This window comes from Pleurodeles waltl, chromosome 10 (genome assembly GCF_031143425.1).
Source record: "Pleurodeles waltl isolate 20211129_DDA chromosome 10, aPleWal1.hap1.20221129, whole genome shotgun sequence".
Lineage (NCBI taxonomy): Eukaryota > Metazoa > Chordata > Amphibia > Caudata > Salamandridae > Pleurodeles > Pleurodeles waltl.
Genome location: NC_090449.1, coordinates 406,020,328 through 406,040,356, shown reverse-complemented (window position 1 = coordinate 406,040,356; position 20,029 = coordinate 406,020,328). Strand labels below are relative to the sequence as shown.

General features: G+C 46.7%; 1 protein-coding gene across 4 annotated transcripts in view; it reads right to left on the bottom strand.

The window, feature by feature from the left end:
* The window catches only part of LOC138261570 (cyclin-dependent kinase-like 4), a 1,634,859-nt gene that overhangs the window by 249,641 nt on the left and 1,365,189 nt on the right, over nucleotides 1-20,029 (bottom strand). For 3 of the 4 annotated variants that reach the window (XM_069210650.1, XM_069210649.1, XM_069210646.1), the window contains exon 8: nucleotides 5,731-5,787. The exons of the other annotated variant lie outside the window; for it this stretch is intronic. In XM_069210650.1, coding sequence (XP_069066751.1) covers nucleotides 5,731-5,787 — 57 coding nt within the window. The remainder of the gene's footprint in view (nucleotides 1-5,730; nucleotides 5,788-20,029) is intronic. 4 annotated transcript variants of the gene reach the window in all.

Genomic DNA, 20,029 nt, shown 5'->3' with positions numbered 1-20,029 from the left:
TGGGACTTTACTCCCATCAGAAAACCATCTTCAGCACTCTTGATCTTGTTCTTAGTTCAATAGTTCTACCATAAAGCTCCTCATAACTCTTTCTACCCAAGCAAGCACCACACCATGTACCTATTCCTTAATTTGTACTCTAGTGGCACATAAATCAGTGTCATGATCAACAAATTCCAGAAGGATTGCTAGCTTACCACTAACCAGATCCCCAATCCCTGAATGTAATGCTATAACCATAGGTTGTTGGGGTGTTTTCCGCAACAACTAGGACAGAATCCAGCTGGGCATTTTACCTTTTGGTTGCTACATGCCTGAGTATTGTTGCCGAGTTATTGAACTTCGCGTTCTGCAACATTTTGGAATAAGTCTAACTTTACTTTTATGTCTCTGCACAATTAATTAATTGCACTCTGTCTCTAGCGTAGCCATAAAACTCTAAAGCATGCACACAAATTAACTTAAGGCTGTCTATCTGCTTAACCACAGAGGTGGCACACATGTAGACTTTGAAAGCTTCCCAAGACATAGAGAATCTTGGGTTTGACCCTCTGTTGGTACTGAAGAACTCTGTGATGGCCAAGCTTATTTTGAAGCTGAAAGAAGAGTCCCACAGAGCATCTAATAGGAATCCTCAAGTGCAACACCTTCTGGCAAACTCAGAAAATTAATTCCTTAGCACCAATGGTGAGTGGTCATACAATGTAAGGGGGAAATAGAGGAGCATTGATATGGATAGCAGGAGGCGTCCCATATCTCCAAACTTTGCACAGGATAGACCAAGGGGGCAGATACGTGGTAGTGGAAGGTCAGTCAGGCGGCAGACAGTTATCATTAATTGGGATATACGCCCCTAATAGCGCGATAGCTGAATTCCTGGGCACACTTACTCCAGCACTATTGGTAAACCCTGAAGCCCCTGCCATATGGGGCGGAGACTTCAATAGCACACCGAATGCAGTATTAGACAGGGCAAACACTCTATTGAAAGCAACAGCAAATAGAAATGCCAGATGCCCACTGCAGGCATGGGCTGGCGACATGAGACTCCATGACGTATGGCGCATGAAATACCCACAACGGAGGGAATACTCATTTTACTCAATACCACACAAAGTACATACCAGAATAGACATAATATGGGGAACCCAGGACATATGTGCATTGGTCAATAGGACAGAATAATTAGCCAAGACATTATCGGATCACTCACCGCTTAAAATAACACTGAATTGGGGCAGGAAACGCCCAGCGATCCCCACGTGGAGACTACAGGTGGAAGCTCTCCAAGATCAGGCATTCACAGAAGTATTGAACACAGCACTGAGACAGTACTGGCAAATAAATGACGAATCCACAACCTTAAGAGTGGTAGAGTGGGATGCACACAAGGCAGTGGTCAGAGGCGACTGCATCTCAACCACTTGGGAAAAATCATGCGTGTACCCACTAACTAGATGGCCCCCGCCGAGACAAGAAAACGCCCCAGCAGGACGCCTGGAATGGTGTTTCAAAACATTTAAATACTTAGGGGACCACATATTTCATAAAACAGAGGATCTCAGAGATGGTAATCTGGGGAGAGCACTGGCTTCCATGAAGGGGTCGCTGCGTTTTTGGAATAAACTACCACTATCACCACTGGGTAAGGTGGCGGTGGCGAAGATGCTGATACTGCCCAGGTTGCTATATTACTTTGTGGCACTGCCACACAGTGTCCCCAGGAGCTTTTTCCGCAATCTGAATGCAGTCTTGCTGCATCTTATATGGGGAGGGGCCAGGACGCACGTTGCACTCTCCACGTTGCAGCGCCCAATTGACGCAGGTGGCCTGGGCGCCCCCAACTTCGAACTCTACTATGCTGCCGCACAGCTACATTGGATACTGAATTGGATCTACAGGCCCGAGTCGGTGGAGTCTGCATGGCTGTCGGCCCGACTTCAGGGGGCACCTCTGCTCACATGGCTAACAAATAAAAAACTAAAAAGTGCATCTGACAACCCATTAATGGCAGTGGCACATTCATGCTGGGGGAGGTACGTACAAAAAGGACACAAGGAGCACCCCTACTCGCCGCTCATCCCTCTGGAACGGCTCCCTGGCTGGGCTGAGGCTGGGTCGCACTCACTCGCGGTCTGGTCAGAAGCGGGCATACAATTAGTAGGAGACTGCTTTGAGGAAGGAAAACTAATGACATTCGAATCTATACAAGCCCTCAAAGCAGTGAACCCGGGACAATTTTTAGCTTACCATGCCGTATGCCACTCAATTAAAAAAACATGGGCGGCCGGAGATCAAGAGCCAGAGATCTCCCTCACACTACATCATATGCTGCAATATGATATCCAAACAAAAATAGTGTCGAACCTATACAAACTCCTGAGTAAGTCCCCTGAACCCAATCTGGAAAGGGCAAGGGATAGGTGGAACACTGTCCTACCGGACCCGATTTCTCAAGAAGACTGGTCGAAAGCCCTATACCACACCTGCGGGGTGTTGAGAAATCCTAGATTCCGTTACACACAGTTCAACTACACATATCAAACATATTTAGCGCCAGTCAGGATTTAAATAATGTTCCCTGGGTCAGACCCGGCTTGCCCTAGATGTAACGTCCCATTGGCACACTTTTACCACATGGTCTGGGACTGCCCTCGGGTTCAAAAGGAATGGAATGGAGTGGTAAAAGAAATCACAGAACTGACGGGACTTGCACTGGCAGTGGATCCCAAGTCCTGCCTGTTAGGGCTGAGGACAAGAGTAAAAAAACATAAACACCTACATACGTTTGCAGACCTAGCCTATGTGATGTACAAAAGACTGATAGCCATGAACTGGAAAGCACCCAACGCACCCGATCTGAAAACTTGGCACCCCCGCACGCTGCGCTGACCCCGCATAGAATACCAGGTACTAAGGAAACTAGCGCGGGAGGGTCAACAACACACAGGTTGTAAAGCCTGGGAAATGCAAGTAGCCAAACCAGAGGCTAAAGTTTATGAGAAACCACCATGAACAGCGGAATGACACAAACACCCAGACAGCAACCGCCCACCTAGAACACTCTTACGCAACCGTCCGTGACACAACACACTAGACGTGAACACACCCATTCCTACGCCCTACTCCCTACACCCGCCGACACCCACACTAGCCAACAAGTGTAGGGCAATTATACAGAACACAAACACAAACTCATCCCCAACACACGCCACTAATACTCTAATAGAACGGCACCCCTGGCCACTACAAACAAGCAGACCACAATAGGGTAGATGGGCCAACTAACACCAAAATACAAGACTTATCAGCCAGAAATAGCAGACAAATATACTGGACAATATAACTGGACCTAAATGTGTACATTTTGTTTTTGTTGTTTGAATGTAAATGTTTCACTAGATCAACCAAATCCTGTTAATGTGATCATAAAATCATGGTACATAGATCTGTTATGAAAACTCAATAAAAATATTTTAAAAATAATAATAATTTTCTCAGTCAAGCACTGGTCTACTTGATGCTCCTCATTATGTTTCTTTAGCTGGTTGTGATAAACTTGGCAGCTTTCAAGGGGTTAGTGATAAAATGCACATGTCCATCATGCTTCAGTTCTAATTGCGATCATTACAACATAGCATGTTTAATGTTCAGGGACTGGTTTCTATACCGCAGCACTGAAATCCAGAAACAAGAATAATGTTGATCCTTGATACTCAAGCCATCCCTTCTCACCTGCCAACAGCAATGCTGGATCTCGGTCTCTATAATTGAAAAAGCGGGAAACTATGGGTCTTGGTGTTGCATCTAGGGATGCAGAGGGCTGTAGGCCCTATGTACTCACTCAATTATGAATACATCTGAAAAAAGGGATCTTCCGATAACCTCCATGACCATTGTTTCAACAAAGGTCACTTGTTTACCTAGCTCTGTGGTCTCAGGCAATCCAATAATTTGAATATTGTTGTACAGTGAACACACCTCAGGGGCTTAATTATTTGCCTGTAAACCACCAAAACCTTTGGTATGCACAGTACAGTACAGTACTACCAGTAGCATTGGCCCTATCTTCTAGATGCAGTATTCTGTGTTCTGCCATGTCAAAACCCACCCTGTTTAACACGCCTTTCCTTCATTTGATCAAGCTACATGGTAGGATGGCTGATTTTCTCAGCTTTAACTTCTAAGTCAGTAGCAGCCTACACTTTTTTCTGATTCAAACCTATGTGCACTAGGCTGGGTTCCCTCTGTCCTTTGCAGGCTCTCTTCTGTTCAAATGTCAGCCTGCCATGCTTTTGTTCTGCTTTCTTCATAGCCCTGCAGGTATTACAATAGTTCATGGAGTATCAAGTTAACAGCCAGGAAAGTGCATCCTGAACAAAAATATCGAAAATACATAGATAACTTTACATATGTAAAAATATTTAACCTTAAAGTAACAAAAAATATTGAACATTTTTTTGAAAATCAGGCTTAAAGACTTATATAAGATGAAAAGGTAGCTATATTTAGTAACTAACAAACTGAAAGAAAACTTCAAATTAAATTAAATATTAAAACAAATATAAATACATGAATTCAAAAATATGCTATTAAATTTACTGTTATACATATATATTTAATAAAATTAAAGCTATAATATATAAATATGAAGTCATTCAAATTAAATAAAAATACACTTCTAAAACTAATATTTCTCAAAAAGTAAAACACAAAGGAAACAAAAAGTAAAACTATAAAATTAAAATCAATACAAACTTTAAAATAAATTAACAAAAATATTTTAAAAATTGTAAAACAAATACAGATTTTAAAAGACCAATTAGAAAAAACAAACAATATTCAAAAACATATATAAGTAGAACTATATAAATATGAATAAAAATGCATGTAACTTGAAAACAATGAGTAACATTTATACAATTCTAACTCCAAGCAAATGAACAATTAAAAAAACACCATAAATTTTTTTTTTACCATTGTGACTCCACTCAAACAAAAACTATAAAAACACACATCAAAGGATGTAAAATGAACTATTAAAAGTCCACCCTTAGCAAAGGTAAACAAATATTGCCATTGGGCGTGTCACATTTATTATTCCCAGTCCTACCTGAGCAACAGTACAGGAAGTGTTGGACTTTGAAAGGGTCAGATTTACTACTCTCACTCCAAACTGACCACCGGTAATACAAGTGTTAGTATTTTGGAGGGATCATAAGGACTATTGCAACTCCAAGCTGAGTAACAGTAGGAAAAGTGTTGTACTTTGGATGGAGCAGATTTACAATTTCTACTCCAAAATGAGCAAACAGTAGGGAAAGTGTTGGACTGAATCTTGCACTGCTAGTAAGGCTATACTTGTTCTAGTTAGAGAATCAGAAAAAAACATTCATCAATACAAAAGCCTAAACTATCTGTTATGTCAGAGCTTATTTTAGATTCTTTTTGGCAATAGTGGTGCGTAGCAGGAGATACATGTGGTCATTCTTTGGTTTGCTTTCCCTTGGTGGACAGCTGAGGGGACAAAAGAGGACGCAAACTGCAAATGCAAACTAAAACTAGCAATCTATAGGTATAGTACAATCATGTTTTCCACCAGGCATTGCTAACATGACTTGTAACGCCTCTAAACATTCCCATTGTCACACCTCTCTAGTGTACAAACATCTTTTTGGGAAAGGTAGTGTCCATATAAAAACTGTTTCTCAATGTCTTACACTTCCTTACCTTCATGAAATTCATTGCCGTTGACTGAATATTCGGGAACTTTTCTTCTAGTGTCTCCTACAAAACAAAACACAAATAATGACTCTACCATTAATGATAAAACATATAGAGGATACTACAAACTGAATTACCATACTCACTTGAATTAGTAGGGCCTTTGTCACTCAATTCAATAGGATTAATTGTATCAGGCTCAAATAAAAGTGGAGCCTGTCCCTATACGCTTTTTCTCTCCCCCTCCCTTTTCCTTCCAGTATTTCTTTCTGTCACTTACTTTCTCTCCCGTCTCACCCAAGCCATACTACGTGCTCATTTTACTCATCTTTGTATCCACTATGACTGGAACACTTAAATGTAGTTCCTAAGTATGAGTGAGTTGGAACACCTTCCACCCTACCTACACGTTAGCCACACTGTCATAATATCACTGTGGATAAGAATAGCCCCCTTCCTTTTAAAACCAATAACCCCCTCATGAGATTGCAGAAGTACAGAGAGAGGAATTGCATTTAAAACTTACATAAATGTTAAAACCAAGGCTTTTCCCTGGTAACAATTTAATATCATCCATACACAGAAAGGAAGTCATACGTCCTATTCTAAAAAACAGGGCTGGCCTCAAATAGTGAAGATAATGGCATAGGATGGACACGTTCACAATCTATTGCCACATTTGATGTTATTCCCTAGATCTTGGGATGTTCCATAGAGAACACGAGATACACCAACACACAATGGTGGGTAGCAGGGGCCAAGAGGTGCTGAGGCAGGGGCTTTCACCTCCCTTAATTTGGATGCTTACATCACCAAATGGAATACATCCAGCAGTCCCTCCTGAGAGGGGAGAAAACATGACCTACAACATAGCGCACAAAGGGACAACATTCCTGCACATGTCAACATTTAGAAAAGGGAAGTGGAAGCTTTTGAAAAAAAAAAAACAACACCAATAATGTATGGTCTCCATTGACTTCTATTAAAGCAAAGGCAATGCCATGCGGGAAACAGCTAAAATAAAACCATTTTGGCTTCAAAGATCATGAGTCTCCCATCTGCATCTCGTCTATGGGCATGTATGCATTGCATCCCTCCCAAATTAAGGGGTGAGGCAATGTGAGATGGCAACTGCTGTTATCTCAGATATAGTTTAAGATACGTTCTCTACGGCAGCGCTAGAAAATGGCAGGTGGCAGACTAGGCAGACAAAATAGTCTATGAGTGGCACAGAGAGAGTTGAAGGAGGTTGTGCTTGTTTGGGGTAGAAGGAAAAACTTGACAGGCGGAGGTTCTGTCATGCAGCGGACAAACAATTAGCACTGCACACACGTGGAAAAGGGATGGATGAGTTATGTCTGATTTTTTCATACTAAGGGCTTGATTTATGAAAAGTTAGCTCTGCCTTTGCGTCATTTTTTGATGCGAAAGCGGCACAAACTTACAAAATATAATTATATTTTATAAGTTTGTGCTGATTTTGCATCAAAAAATGACGCAAAGGCAGAGCTAACTTTTCATAAATCAGGCCCTAAGTTCTCTTTCAGTGCAAAAGGTAGCTACTCACTTGGGCTCACTAGTAAATCCTGTAGAAGCTGGCTAGCGAGGTAACAGCAGATGAGCTGCACATAGGCACACGCACAAATAGCTCAATGACCCTGGCAGTGACCTACAATACCAAGTCTTATGCAGCACTGTGCAGAGATTGAGGGTGCTTTTTACATGTCTGCCTGCCAAGGCACTGCCAACTCCTGTTGGGGGTGAGGTTTGGCATAGTAAGTCATTGCGGTCAAAGGTAGGATGATCATGCACAAGTAGTGGAGCCTTGGAAGGGAAGAGCTGTGGAGGCTGGGGCCACCTCATTGTCAATTTTACATCATTCTCCCGGTATTTGCTCCTGAATTCTGTTAGGGTAATGTTGAATGCGTAGAGAGTAATTAGGGGCCAGATGTAGGAACATTCCAAATTGCGACTCGCAATGTTGGATGGTGTCCCTGACATCATCTGCAAATCGCAAGGGGGTTGCCAAGGCCCACCTCATGAATATTCATGAGGTGGGTTGCAATTTGCGACCCCCTTGCGAATGCCAGCCCTCACAGGGATGGTGGCCTGCTGAGGACAGCAGACCACCATGTCTGTGACTGCTTTTTAATAAAGCAGTTTTTTTTTTTTTTATAATGCAGGCCGTTTTCCTTAAAGGAAAACGAGATGCATTACAAAAACAAAAAATGAAACTTTTTGTTTCATTTTTGACCACTGCCTGCTCTGAAAAAATGTTTGCAGTGCCATTCTCAACGGGAAAGGGGTCCCATGGGGCCCCCTTCCCTTTTGCGAATGGGTTACCACCCATTTCAAAAGGGTGCAAACTGCGATTGGTTTGTGACTGCCTTCTCGGTAACAAAGCAATCCTGCATTGCACTGCGACTCGCAATTAGGAAGGGAACACCCCTTCCTAATTGCGACTCGCAAACCTGTTTTGCGATTCAGTAAAAGGTTACTGAATCGCAAAACGAGGTTTGTACATTGCAAAGTGCTTTTTGCACGTCGCAAACAGCGTAATTCGCTGTGTGCGATGTGCAAAAAGCTTTGTACATCTGGCCCTTGGAGTCCAGGAAAGAAACAGCAAAATCAAAATACCTATTTTCATATGCGATATAAGTGTACCATATGTTGCTGCCTCCTCATGGAACCTGGTAAATGATTGCAATATCAGGACCAAAAATAATTGGTCAAGCTTTGGTACACCTCTAATTTCCTTCTTTGACCACCATCAGGCTAACAGTGTTGTGGGGTCATTTTGGAGCTTTGCATGGGAACATTTATTTTAGCTCCTGGCCTGTGGCCTATGTCCTTTTAGTTAGTTCATGTCATTTATTTCTTTTTATTACTTTTTTACAAAAGATTATTTTTAGCGATTATGTTTTATTATTTCTATCAGTTGCTCTTTCCCGCTGAATTTGTTATTAAGTTCTTTTGCACATTCCATCTTGTGCTCCTTCCAAGGCTGCACAAGGCTGTCCATCATAATTTACTGAGTATTGCCTGTCCAAGAGCACAATGTCTACCTTACACAGAAAAGATGCATCATCATATTAGGGCAGTTCTCAAAACAACAACATGTTTTATTATAAAACAACACGCTACCAGAAACTAAGGAATATTCCAGCCAGCCATCTTATGCTGTACCATGTGGTCGCAGCTCTTCTGAACCTAGTGTCTTTTCTCCATCCCCTTGGGGAACTGTCAATAGACCAAAAGGCACCCCCTGCTTGTTCCTCAGGTATGGGGATGGGGTTTCCTTACAGAGACTAGTACAGGCAGATTAGGGCTAACACTGCTATCGCTCTCATGTACATTTTTAGAAGTGCAGGTAGGAATTTTAGATTCACTATTGTGACAGAATACTGGGACTTTTTATTTGTTACACTTTTCTTGTCACCGTAATAATAGTGTTGTGTTTCATTGTCCTGAAAATCGCAATTCATGCCATTTTACACGCAATTCATGCCATTTTAAAGAGAACGCAGTTGCTTCAATAAAATGTATTGAACCAAATCCTGCTTCTCTTTGTCTTTTGTATGTATAAGACTTGTGTAACTCAGAGAAAGGGGTAAGATCTGTCCCAACACAACTTCCCTAAGACGTCAGAGTGCCATGCGTCAGGCTGCCATAAATCATCTTTACTTTTGGGTTCTGGTGAGGTGCTGCTAGCTAGCCGAAAGGGTTAGGTTGACAGTTATCAGACGGTGTGGGATAAGACTCAGTCCCCCACAAATGGTGGTGCTGCCGTCCAAAACAAGCAGTCCCATCCCAATGACGAGAGTCCTGCAACATGGGGCCACCAACTTTGGTTAGGCACTAACTTTACAGATCTCCCAAGTATCTCTGCTCTTTATGTGCTAAAGGCACCCTAACTGACTTATACGGAGACGTCTGTGGTATTAGGGATATCATAACATCCTCAGCTGAATAGGTAGTACCTATATTTGGCTGTAGGTTGTTCAAGATTGAATCCTAAAAAATTATTTCCCCTAATTGGTGTTTCTATCTCTGAACTGACCGTTTTCAAATTTGGGGGACCCTCAACAGGTCATAATTGCAGCAAACATGTGACTCCCCCTCATAACACATTTCAAAAACCATGGCCTCACAGATGAGGGAGGGGAGGTTAAGTTCGTAGTTGAGACTCACAAAGCATACAGAACTGAAGTTTTTAATTCTTGGATCACCTTTCCAGCAGCAAGTAGGAACTCAAACACATTTCATCAGTATACTGCACAAATGCATCTGCACAATACAGACCATACTTGTATGTAGAAATACCAGTATCTTAATAAGAACACCAAAATTGGCTTGATGGCGCCTTACTTCACATTCCACAAAATGTTAGACTAGGGGGGTCATTCTGACCCTTACGGGCGGCGGAGGCCGCCCGCCAGAGTTCCCCCCTCCGAAATACCGCTCCGCGGTCGAAAGACCGCGGAGGGTATTCTAAGTTTTTCCCTGGGCTGGCGGGCGGTCGCCAAAAGACCGCCCGCCAGCCCAGGGAAAAACTCCCTTCCCACGAGGATGCCGGCTCGTAATCGAGCCGGCGGAGTGGGAAGGTACGACGGGTGCTGTTGCACCCGTCGCGTATTTCACTGTCTGGCAAGCAGACAGTGAAATACTTGTAGGGGCCCCCAGGGGCCCCGCGACCCCCCCTACCGCCATCCGGTTCCCGGCGGGCGGACTGCCGGGAACTGGATGGCGGTAGGGGGGGTCGGAATCCCCTCGGCGGCGCAGCTAGCTGCGCCGCCTTGGAGGATTCCAAAGGGCGGCGGTACACTGGCGGGAGACCGCCAGTGTTGCCGGTCCGACCGCGGCTTTACCGCCGCGGTCAGAATGCCCTGCGGGGCACCGCCGGCCTGTCGGCGGTGCTCCCGCCGACCCTGGCCCCGGCGGTCTTAGACCGCCGGGGTCAGAATGACCCCCTAGGTCCTTTAAGTAATGATGGTCCTGTGTGGTCAGAGTTGGCTACCTACGCAACAAACCCTAATGTAGGTACCACGGCAGTAGCAGAAGTACACTGCTTATACAATAATTTAATATAAATATATAGTTGCTTAACATAATTTGTAATGCGGACCTTAAACACCGCACCAGAAAGGGCTGTTCCAGCACAACTGCATGCAGCTACAGCAGGGATTAATCCCACAACTGTGCATTCAATAATGGGTAAAGTACCCACCAAACGTGAAGAAATTCCATTTTGGTTAGCACAAAAAATAAGCACTTTGGAAGTAATGTTGCCCCATATGAGATCCCAAGATAAATATAGAATTCTCACTATGTGCTTGCCATTCAGGCTGGTTCCCTCAGTGGACAGCTTCACCACACTTGCGAATCTTCCGGAAGTGTTAAAGCAGATTCAGGACGAATATGGGGCAGCCCCAGGAATAGACTTGGGGAAGCAATTAATGCAGTGCCCTCAATAATATTAATAATAGAATTAAGTAATCTAAAGGGGAAGCAGTTGCACTGGCAGTATGCCAGCGGCTCTGGGATGTTTATGCAGATATTCAAAAAAGTGAGCTGCCAAAAATATTGTCGAGACCTATACTAGTGTAGATCGAGACAGTCAGGGAGCCAGACCAGGTAAACCAATCCAATAAGGATTCTACCAAACAAGCACAAGAGGGTTCTAAAAAACGGTGGGCTAAACAAAAACAAAATAAAGATGGTCAAAAACAAAGAAGAGAATCTCCACGTTTGGAGACCTCTGATAAACGCTATATTCTTAGAAACTTTAAAAACTCCTGATTGATACAAATATACTGACACTCACCAATCTCGTTCCTCTCAGGATTCACACGACAAACACAGTGAGAGAGGAGGGGAGGTCAGAACACCGAAACGAGTATGTGAAACCAAGAAAAGATTGACCACGCTCATCTGAAGTTTCAATAAAAAAAGGAAGAGAAACTTCCACAACAAAAGCCCCAATTCAAAAAGAAAACATTTGCAGACATTTCGTCAAAAAATGCCACACTTATTGAGAACTTTGCAGAAGAACAGAACATGGGAAGTGACTCTGCTAGCGAGCGTGGCAAAGGTCACAATAGTTTACCAGAATCTTCAAGAGCTTCTGGATGTAACAACAACTAACAACTTTCTTAAAGATGAAACTGCAGACAGACACGTCTCAACACCTGACATAGTTTGCAAAGTGAAAATACAAATTGAGGGAGATACAGTGCACATATAAAATTATATTTTGGTGAAGATTAACACTTAGGCCCTCATTACGAGTTTGGCGGTCTTCGGGCAAGACCGCCATGCAAAATCCCACCATCATCCCGCCAGTGTTGGCGGAACAGTGTCCGCTGTATTACGAGTCAAAAACAACAAGCCGAGCACAGCCCGAAATCCAACATTGCCAGTACCACTGATGGCGAAAGAGAGACTGTCCGTCCGCCGGTCCTGCCTCGCCAACACCACTACGCCCACCATATTATGTGATGCAAATCAGCACAGCGAAACATGCACAGTGGTAAACCATTGGCGGCTAGAAAACCACTGCCAATAAAAGGTGACACCAGATTGGATAGGCCGAGTATCCCACACCTGAAACATATACATACACCACACACACCTGATCACCGCATTATAATACACACCCCCTCACACCTCCACAAACCCTTGCGAATATCACCATGAGCCAGAGATATATGACCCACAAACCACTGACCATAGAGCAATAATTCACATGTTGCACACACCCCCACAACAATCATCCGCCCACACTGTACCTCGCACGCATAGCACGCACCCTCACAACATGTCACGCCACAAGCACCCACGCTTCACCAACAATGAGTTGCGGGTCATGGTGGGCGAGGTCGTCAGAGTCGAGCCACAACTGATGGGAGCACAAGTCCAGCAAACATCAATCGCCAGGAAAATTGAGCTATGGCAGAGGATCATCAACAGTGTGAACACAGTCGGCAGCTACACACGTACAAAGGAGGACATGAGAAAGATGTGGAATGACCTCAGGGGGAAGGTCGGTTCCATGACGTCCAGGCACAACATCGTCCTCAACAAGACTGGCGGTAGACCCCCACCTCCTCCCGCTTGACCTGACAACCTGGGAGGAGTAGGTCTTGGAGATCATGCATCCTGAGGGCCTGACAGGAATCATTGGAGCAATTGATACTGGTAAGGACCCTACACCCGAGCACTTACCACTCCAGTCCTGCATGCCTCCCACGCACCTACCACTCCCTATCATATCACAAACCACAAGAATGCACCCCCCACTATCACCCCACCTTCCTAATCTGAATGTCACACCACCCTCTCCCATCACCCACAAACACACCCTGCACAATGCATGCTAAACCTTCACTATCTCCTCAACTACCACTCCCACAATCCATCACTAGACATGCCGGATCCGAGTCACACTCACACATCACTATGGTGCAACAGCATGACAGTCATTCAACAACCCAGCCAGACTGCTAGCCAACGCCACCTCACTACCAATGCCAATTACAGCAATGTCAAACAGCAAACCCACAACTACTATTGATATGACAAGCATGGCCCAAAGCCCATTCACTATGCAGTGTCAGCATTGCTGCAAAAGTCATTGCCATCCCTGGGTAACGATTCCACCCACTGCAAGCCGCACACTATGACACTACACCAACATTTCCACGTAATAACTCTCACCTTTTCCATCCAAAGCGAACCCTGCTACTGCCATCCAGCAGAGGATGCCAGGGTCAGGCAGCCCTCCCAGGATGAAGGCCCCAGTGGATGTCTGGAGGACAACAAAACGCCTGGGCCATCTGGGGTGACTGGCCAGTCCACCTACAGCAGCCCCAGCCTAGACACCCCAGACTCATCCTCCTGTGTGGCTATAACACCACACATAGCTCCTCCTCCCCAAACCTGTGCCTCAGGAACTATTCAATTAGAAGTGTTCCCCACAGTAAAGGGGCTTGAGTCAATGGCACCAACCCCAGACAATGAAGGCCTTGGTGATACTGTGAGTTGGCACACTGTGCCAGGGGCACAGGGGGCCAGGCCTAGTGGGAGGGGATCTGTGGTCCAAGGGAGGGGGCAGCAACAACATCAGACTGGCCAGGGGGCCCTCAACCAGGTCCTGGGTGCATAACAACAAACCCAGGACACCATGGCCCAGATCCTCACTACCCTGCAGAAGACCAATAGGCTATAGAGGGAGAACCATCAGGAGGCCATGCAGCAGGGGTAGACCCCCAATGCCACCATGGCCACCATAGTAAGGGTACTTACGGAACTTGCGACCATCCACCATCAGTCTACCTCCCACCAGCAAGCCCCTACCATAATCCAGATCACATCTGAACCCTCCAGGTCAGCCGCAAACAGTGGATTGGAGGCTCTGCCACAGGACACCAGTACCCATTCCTCTGTGGCTGAGGAGCCTCCACGAAAGTGAGGATGTCCAACCAGACATCCAGCCTCCTGATGCCAAGACCAAGACCACCGCCAGAAAGTGAGCCACTTCAGAACATACCCCCTTGTGTGTCACAGGGACACCCTGTTGACTGTCCACAGCCGTAAAACCTTTTTCACATGGCCATCATACTGGACAATGACTCCCCACAGGTGGGCTAAGTACTCTGATGATCCCACTCACCATGACTCCACTCATCAGCCCTTGCACTTGTGTTATAAAAATAAACACCTTTGAGCACAGTTTCTGTCTAAGTCTTTATCTACCATGAGTTCATTATGTACAGCCATCACATATGTAACAGGAAGACCATTGACCGACTAATTAATGTGACAGTGCCTGAAGGGGGACAAATCATTTACAAATTCTATAATACAGTTAACAGGACCACATTTAAAGTAATGAGTTCACCCTATACCCACATTAAACACACAACCCTGGTAGCAGCCCTGCACACGGCAGACATTGCTACTAGTTACACAGCATGGCTCTGACACATACCTGTATGTCAGTGGAAGTATTGTTGTATCAGTTCTGCTCTGGAATCAGGTGCATCCTCGTCATCATTCTCCTCATCATTTCCCATGTCCTCTTCATCAGCCACTGGCACAGCTGCACCATTCTCCGCATCCAGTAATGGGATGTGACATCTGATAGCCAAATTACGCAACATGCAACACGCTACAATGATCTGGCACACTTTTGCTGGTCTGTCCAGTAAGGCCCCTCCAGTGAGGGGCAGGCACCTGAATCTGGATTTAAGTTCTCCAAAGGTGCGCTCGATTACATGTCGGGTCCGACCATGGGCCTCCTTGAAAAGGTTTTCTGCTGCTATAGTCGGATGCCTGAGAGGTGTCAGTAGCCATGGCAGGTTGGGATAACCAGAGTCACCTGTGTGCACAGAGGTAATTGGCATATTGAAAACTGTAGGTATATCTGGAAGGTGGTGTACAGTGTGCAGAATACAGAGGCACACATATGACACAATACATATCAATGAGCCAGGCACGATCCCTTTGCATTGGTGCCATCAGGTGGGGGATACTGCTGTTCCCCAGTATGTAGGCATCATGACTGACCCTGGGAGCCGGGTAGTCACTTGAGTGATGTAGAGGTCTGCGAGACATACCACCTGAACATTGGTTGAGTAGAAGTTTTTACAGTTCCTAAACACCTGTGTACTCCTCCTGGGGGGCACCAGGGCAATGTGGGTCCCATCAATAGCCCTGTTCACATGTGCCACAGCATAGAAGGCTGCTTTCGCAGTCAGCAGATCGTCACGTTGGGGGAACCTGATATAGCTGGTAGTTTCTGTAGGGCACATAGGACGTTCTTCAAGACGTTACTGAACATGGGCCGGGACATTCTGGCAGCCCAGCCTACTGTTATTTGGAAGGACCCTGAGGCCAGGAAGTGGAGGACTGCCAACACCTGTACTGTGGGTGTGATGCCATTGGGATGACAAAGACCAGGCCGCCGATCCGGCTCCAACAGCCTCACAAGATCCATGATGGTCTGACAGTTGAGCTGATAGCACCGGATGATGTGCCTCTCTTCAAGGGTGGCAAGATCGACCAGGGGCCTGTAGACAGGAGCATTCTTCGCCATCATTCTTTCACCATACCTGGGAATAGGGGGGAGTGGCAATAATTATGTGCATAAAGGACTGTGTGGACAGGTCACTATTAAATATCCATGACACACCTCATAAACCCCCTCTGTACACATTGTAAAAGTAAAATGGCAGCCGCCTGACCTGCATGCACAGGACAGATGGAAGTAAGCGAATTCCACTGGTTTAAGACGTCATGGCGGTAGGAAGTCGCAACTGCTGTGCAACTCCTCATTGGTTAACTTGGTTGCCTTGGGAGACATGAGCCAATGGCGATCACCGCCGGTGGTGACGGTGTTGTCCGCAGCGGCCGTGACCGCCATTTCATGTGCTCATGACTGCTGGCACTCGTGCTGAGTATATCTCCACTGCGTGTGCTGCTGTGTTCTGCCACTGGTAGCCAAGATGCCACATGCTACAGGGGATAGGGCCCCAGCCTTCTCACAGGAGTAACTTGAGAAGCTTGTGTAGGGTGTCCTACACCTGTATGCCCAGTCTTATGGGGCACCAGGGCAGCAGGTGAGTGCACTATGATTTTACTGTCTGTGAGTGGTACAAATGTGGATGGGGGCCTTGGGATGAGTGACTTGTACAAGGACCCGGCTGAGGGATGGAATGCTTATATGTGCATATGTTCAGGGGATGTGTTTTGTCCAATGCAGTCCCTAAGATGCCACGCTACATGACTGTCTCCTTTTCTCTGTGTTATCCATGCACGTGAGCACCCATCAAAAGAAGGGGATCTGGCGTGCCATCACCAAGGAAGTGTGAACCCTGGGGGTCCATGCCAGGCAGAGCACCCACTGCAGGAAGCGGTTGGAGGACCTGCGACGCTGGGCGAGGAAGACCTGTGAGGTCCAGCTGGGGACGTCCTCCCAATGAGGGAGAGGTGCCCATCGGACCCCGATCCCTCTTATGTCCCGCATTTTGGCAGTGGTGTTCCCTGAGTAGGATGGGCGCTTGAAGGCAGCACAGCCGCCACAATGGGGTGAGTTCACATTCGTACTTAGGTTATGTGGTGAGTGATAGGTACAGCCTGTGCAGTGTGTGAAGGCTGTGGAATGTGTGCTATGTAGCTACTATTAGACTAGGCTTGGGACACATTGATGCCGGATGTGCTACATACATGTGTTCATATGCCAAGCAGGATGTGAGTTGGGGTTGACACTACTGCTAAGAGGCATCGATGACAGGGCAACTGTGTAGGACATGAGCATGGTCTTAGATGTTGACAGTGTTCCTGCTTCTGGAGTTCACACACATTGTACTCCAAACTATTCAATCAGTGTTTGTGGGGCCATATTCCTTTTTGCTGTCTGCTGGCATGTGGTGTATGTATAGTCTGGGAAGTCTGAGGTTTCACATCATATAGCTATATATGCTTGTGTGATGTGGCTGTGAAAGTATGCCTCCAAACGCCCGTAGAGCATAAAGTTTGGGTCTAGTGATTGTATAGGGACATGAGCCAATAGTGTAGGTCAGACATGTGTTGAGGGTATGGATTTCATCCTTTACAGTATTGAATGTGTGTCAGCATGTGTGAAATTCATGTGCATGACTGGGGTGGCGCGCATGGGCTGTCATTGCAGTGGCATGTGTGTTTAAAGGCATGGCATGTAATGACATGGCACTGGAGTATGTTGTAGTGACTTGTATGTGGCTGTTGTGCTGGCATAGACCACTTGCTCCCTGTTTCTCTTTCTCCCTCTTTCTCCCACCCTGTCTCTCTCTGTCCCACCCTCCCTCCCTCCCTCTGCTCCTCTATCTTTGTGTGCAACAGCATGATCTGGCGAAGGAGAAGTGGCACCTGCAAGTGGGGAAGCTGCATCCCACGGGATCCAGGAGGCTGATAGCAGCAGAGCCGAGAGGACCAGCGTGATGGAGGGAGAATGGCGCACCAGAAGGGGAGACAGGAACATTTACACCATCATCTGATTCTTCCTCCGATGGTGACTCCCTGGTGGTGGCAGGATCTTCAGGCCCTATGCCTGCATTATCCTTGTCCGCCACCCCCATTACCAGCACTGCCCTCCCTGTAGCTCCCCACCCAGTTGCCTGTGCCCGCTCACCCAGGAGGGTGGGCTTCTCCTTCACCACAGGCACCTATGCCCGTGCCCCAGTCAGCCCTGCTGCCCTCAATGAGGAGGCTATTGACCTCCTGAGGTCCATCTCTGTTGGTCAGACAACCATTGTGAATGCCATCCAGGGACTGGCATCCCAGATGCAACAGTCAAATGCGTTCCTGGAAGGCATTCACTGTGCCTTGTCTGCCTTTCAGAGATCGTTTCAGGCTCTGGCCTCCTCATTGACGAAAGCCAGTGTTCCTTCTTCTTCTGTCCTCCCTCCAACTACCTGTTCCCACTCCCACATCCCTTTCCCATTTCCCATCCAAAGCACACTTTCATACCAGCATGCATCCCCACTAACAGACCCAGAGCGCAAGGACATTCACATGCACCACAAACGCCACCACCGCCATGCACACTCCCACCATTCAGACGCACACACACCAACATCCATTACCTACCCTAACTCCCCCACTTGCTCCCCCTTCACAGTCACATCGCCACTCACACATGCAGACACCCCAACAGTCCCAGGTCCAGCCACATGTGCCATCACTGCCACCGTCACCACAACAGCAGACCCCCATACAAGCACCCCATGTACCACATCTGCACGCGCTACAACAGTCAACACAACCACCTACAGCACATCCACCCTACCTGCACACACCACCCCAACATTCACTCACACACCCCCCTGCCATCTACCTGTGACTCCTCCTCCCAGTACACCTTTATGCCCACACTCATTCACCGAACACACATCCAGCACACACATTTCATACATCCACGCACCAGCACCCAAACCATATCTACGTACACACCTATCAACTATCCCCTCCTCCCTCCACTCCCAAATGCCTAACCCATAACCTACCCGCGGCCCCTAAAAGAAAAAATCCTGCATTAGTATTCCCTGTTTCCATCTCCTGGTCCAATCCCTTTTCCCCAAAATGCCCTGCTACCCTTCACAGAGCCCTGCCTTCCACCTCCCTGTCCTCCTCTGGGCTGAGCCATGCCCCGCAGTCAGCAGTCTGCAGTGCTGCCACAACAGGCACACCTCCAGCCCTGGTAGCACTCCATCTGGGTCCAGTGCTGTGGTGGCCTCCACCACCGTCCCACCTAAGAAGGCGAGAAAGAGAGGCAGGGCTAAGGCGTCCCCCCGAAAGCAGGGCATTAGCGGGGGACCTGATAAGAAGAGGAAGGACCCCCCCATCCAAACCCTGATCACAAACACTACACCCACCCATCCCTGAGGTGTCTGCATGCCCCATTGATGCCCCTGCCCTGTGGAGGTCTGCACATTGCAGTCAGGAGTCAAGTTGGGCAGTCCTCACATGCCCAGTGTGCCTGGGACATTTGGACAATGAAGCACTGGCCCTTGTGGCATTTTGTAAATAGTTATTATCATGACATTTTTTATATTTCCAATAATATTTATCTACAATGGCACCGTTGGTGTTGATGCTACATAGCTTGTCCTGGCTTTCCTTGCGCATGTAAGTATGGTGACTGTGCGTTTGTGTGTGTACTAAAGTCCTTCCCTCCAGTGTGTGCTAGGATGGGATCCTTACGGCCGCTGTCAATGTCGGCGTCGCTGGTCCTGAATGTCAATGGCCAGCAGGAGCATTGAAAAGACTTGCAATTTGCGTGCCATGGCGCCTACGGATATGCCTGTGTTCCAGAAGGTGGGTGCTCTTTTTTGTGTTGTTCGTTTCTGCCATGGTTACCGCAGTGGTTAGACCGCCCCAGAATTCCTGGTGGTGTGCAACCTTGTTAAACGGTGGGCGGAAACTGTCTGACCGCTGGCCTGAAGAGGCCTTCCACCAGCAACAGCGGTCCGTCCACATTGGTGGTTCGGACAGAAACTTGACTGTGTTCTGCAGATGCCTTCCCAGTACTTGTAATATGGCGGTCTATACAGCCAATCCCGTGGTGGTGCAACTGCCATCTCAACCGCGGCAGTCCACTGACCGCCAAACTCATAATGAAGGCTTTATTTATGATAACCTTCTGGCAGAAAAAAAATGTCTACCTCAATTTATCTGTAATCTCCCACAAGGTAAAGATGTAATTTTGCCATCTTCTCAGTCATAGTTCGAGATGTACTAAAAGAAGCTTAAGCCATGGATTGGGCAT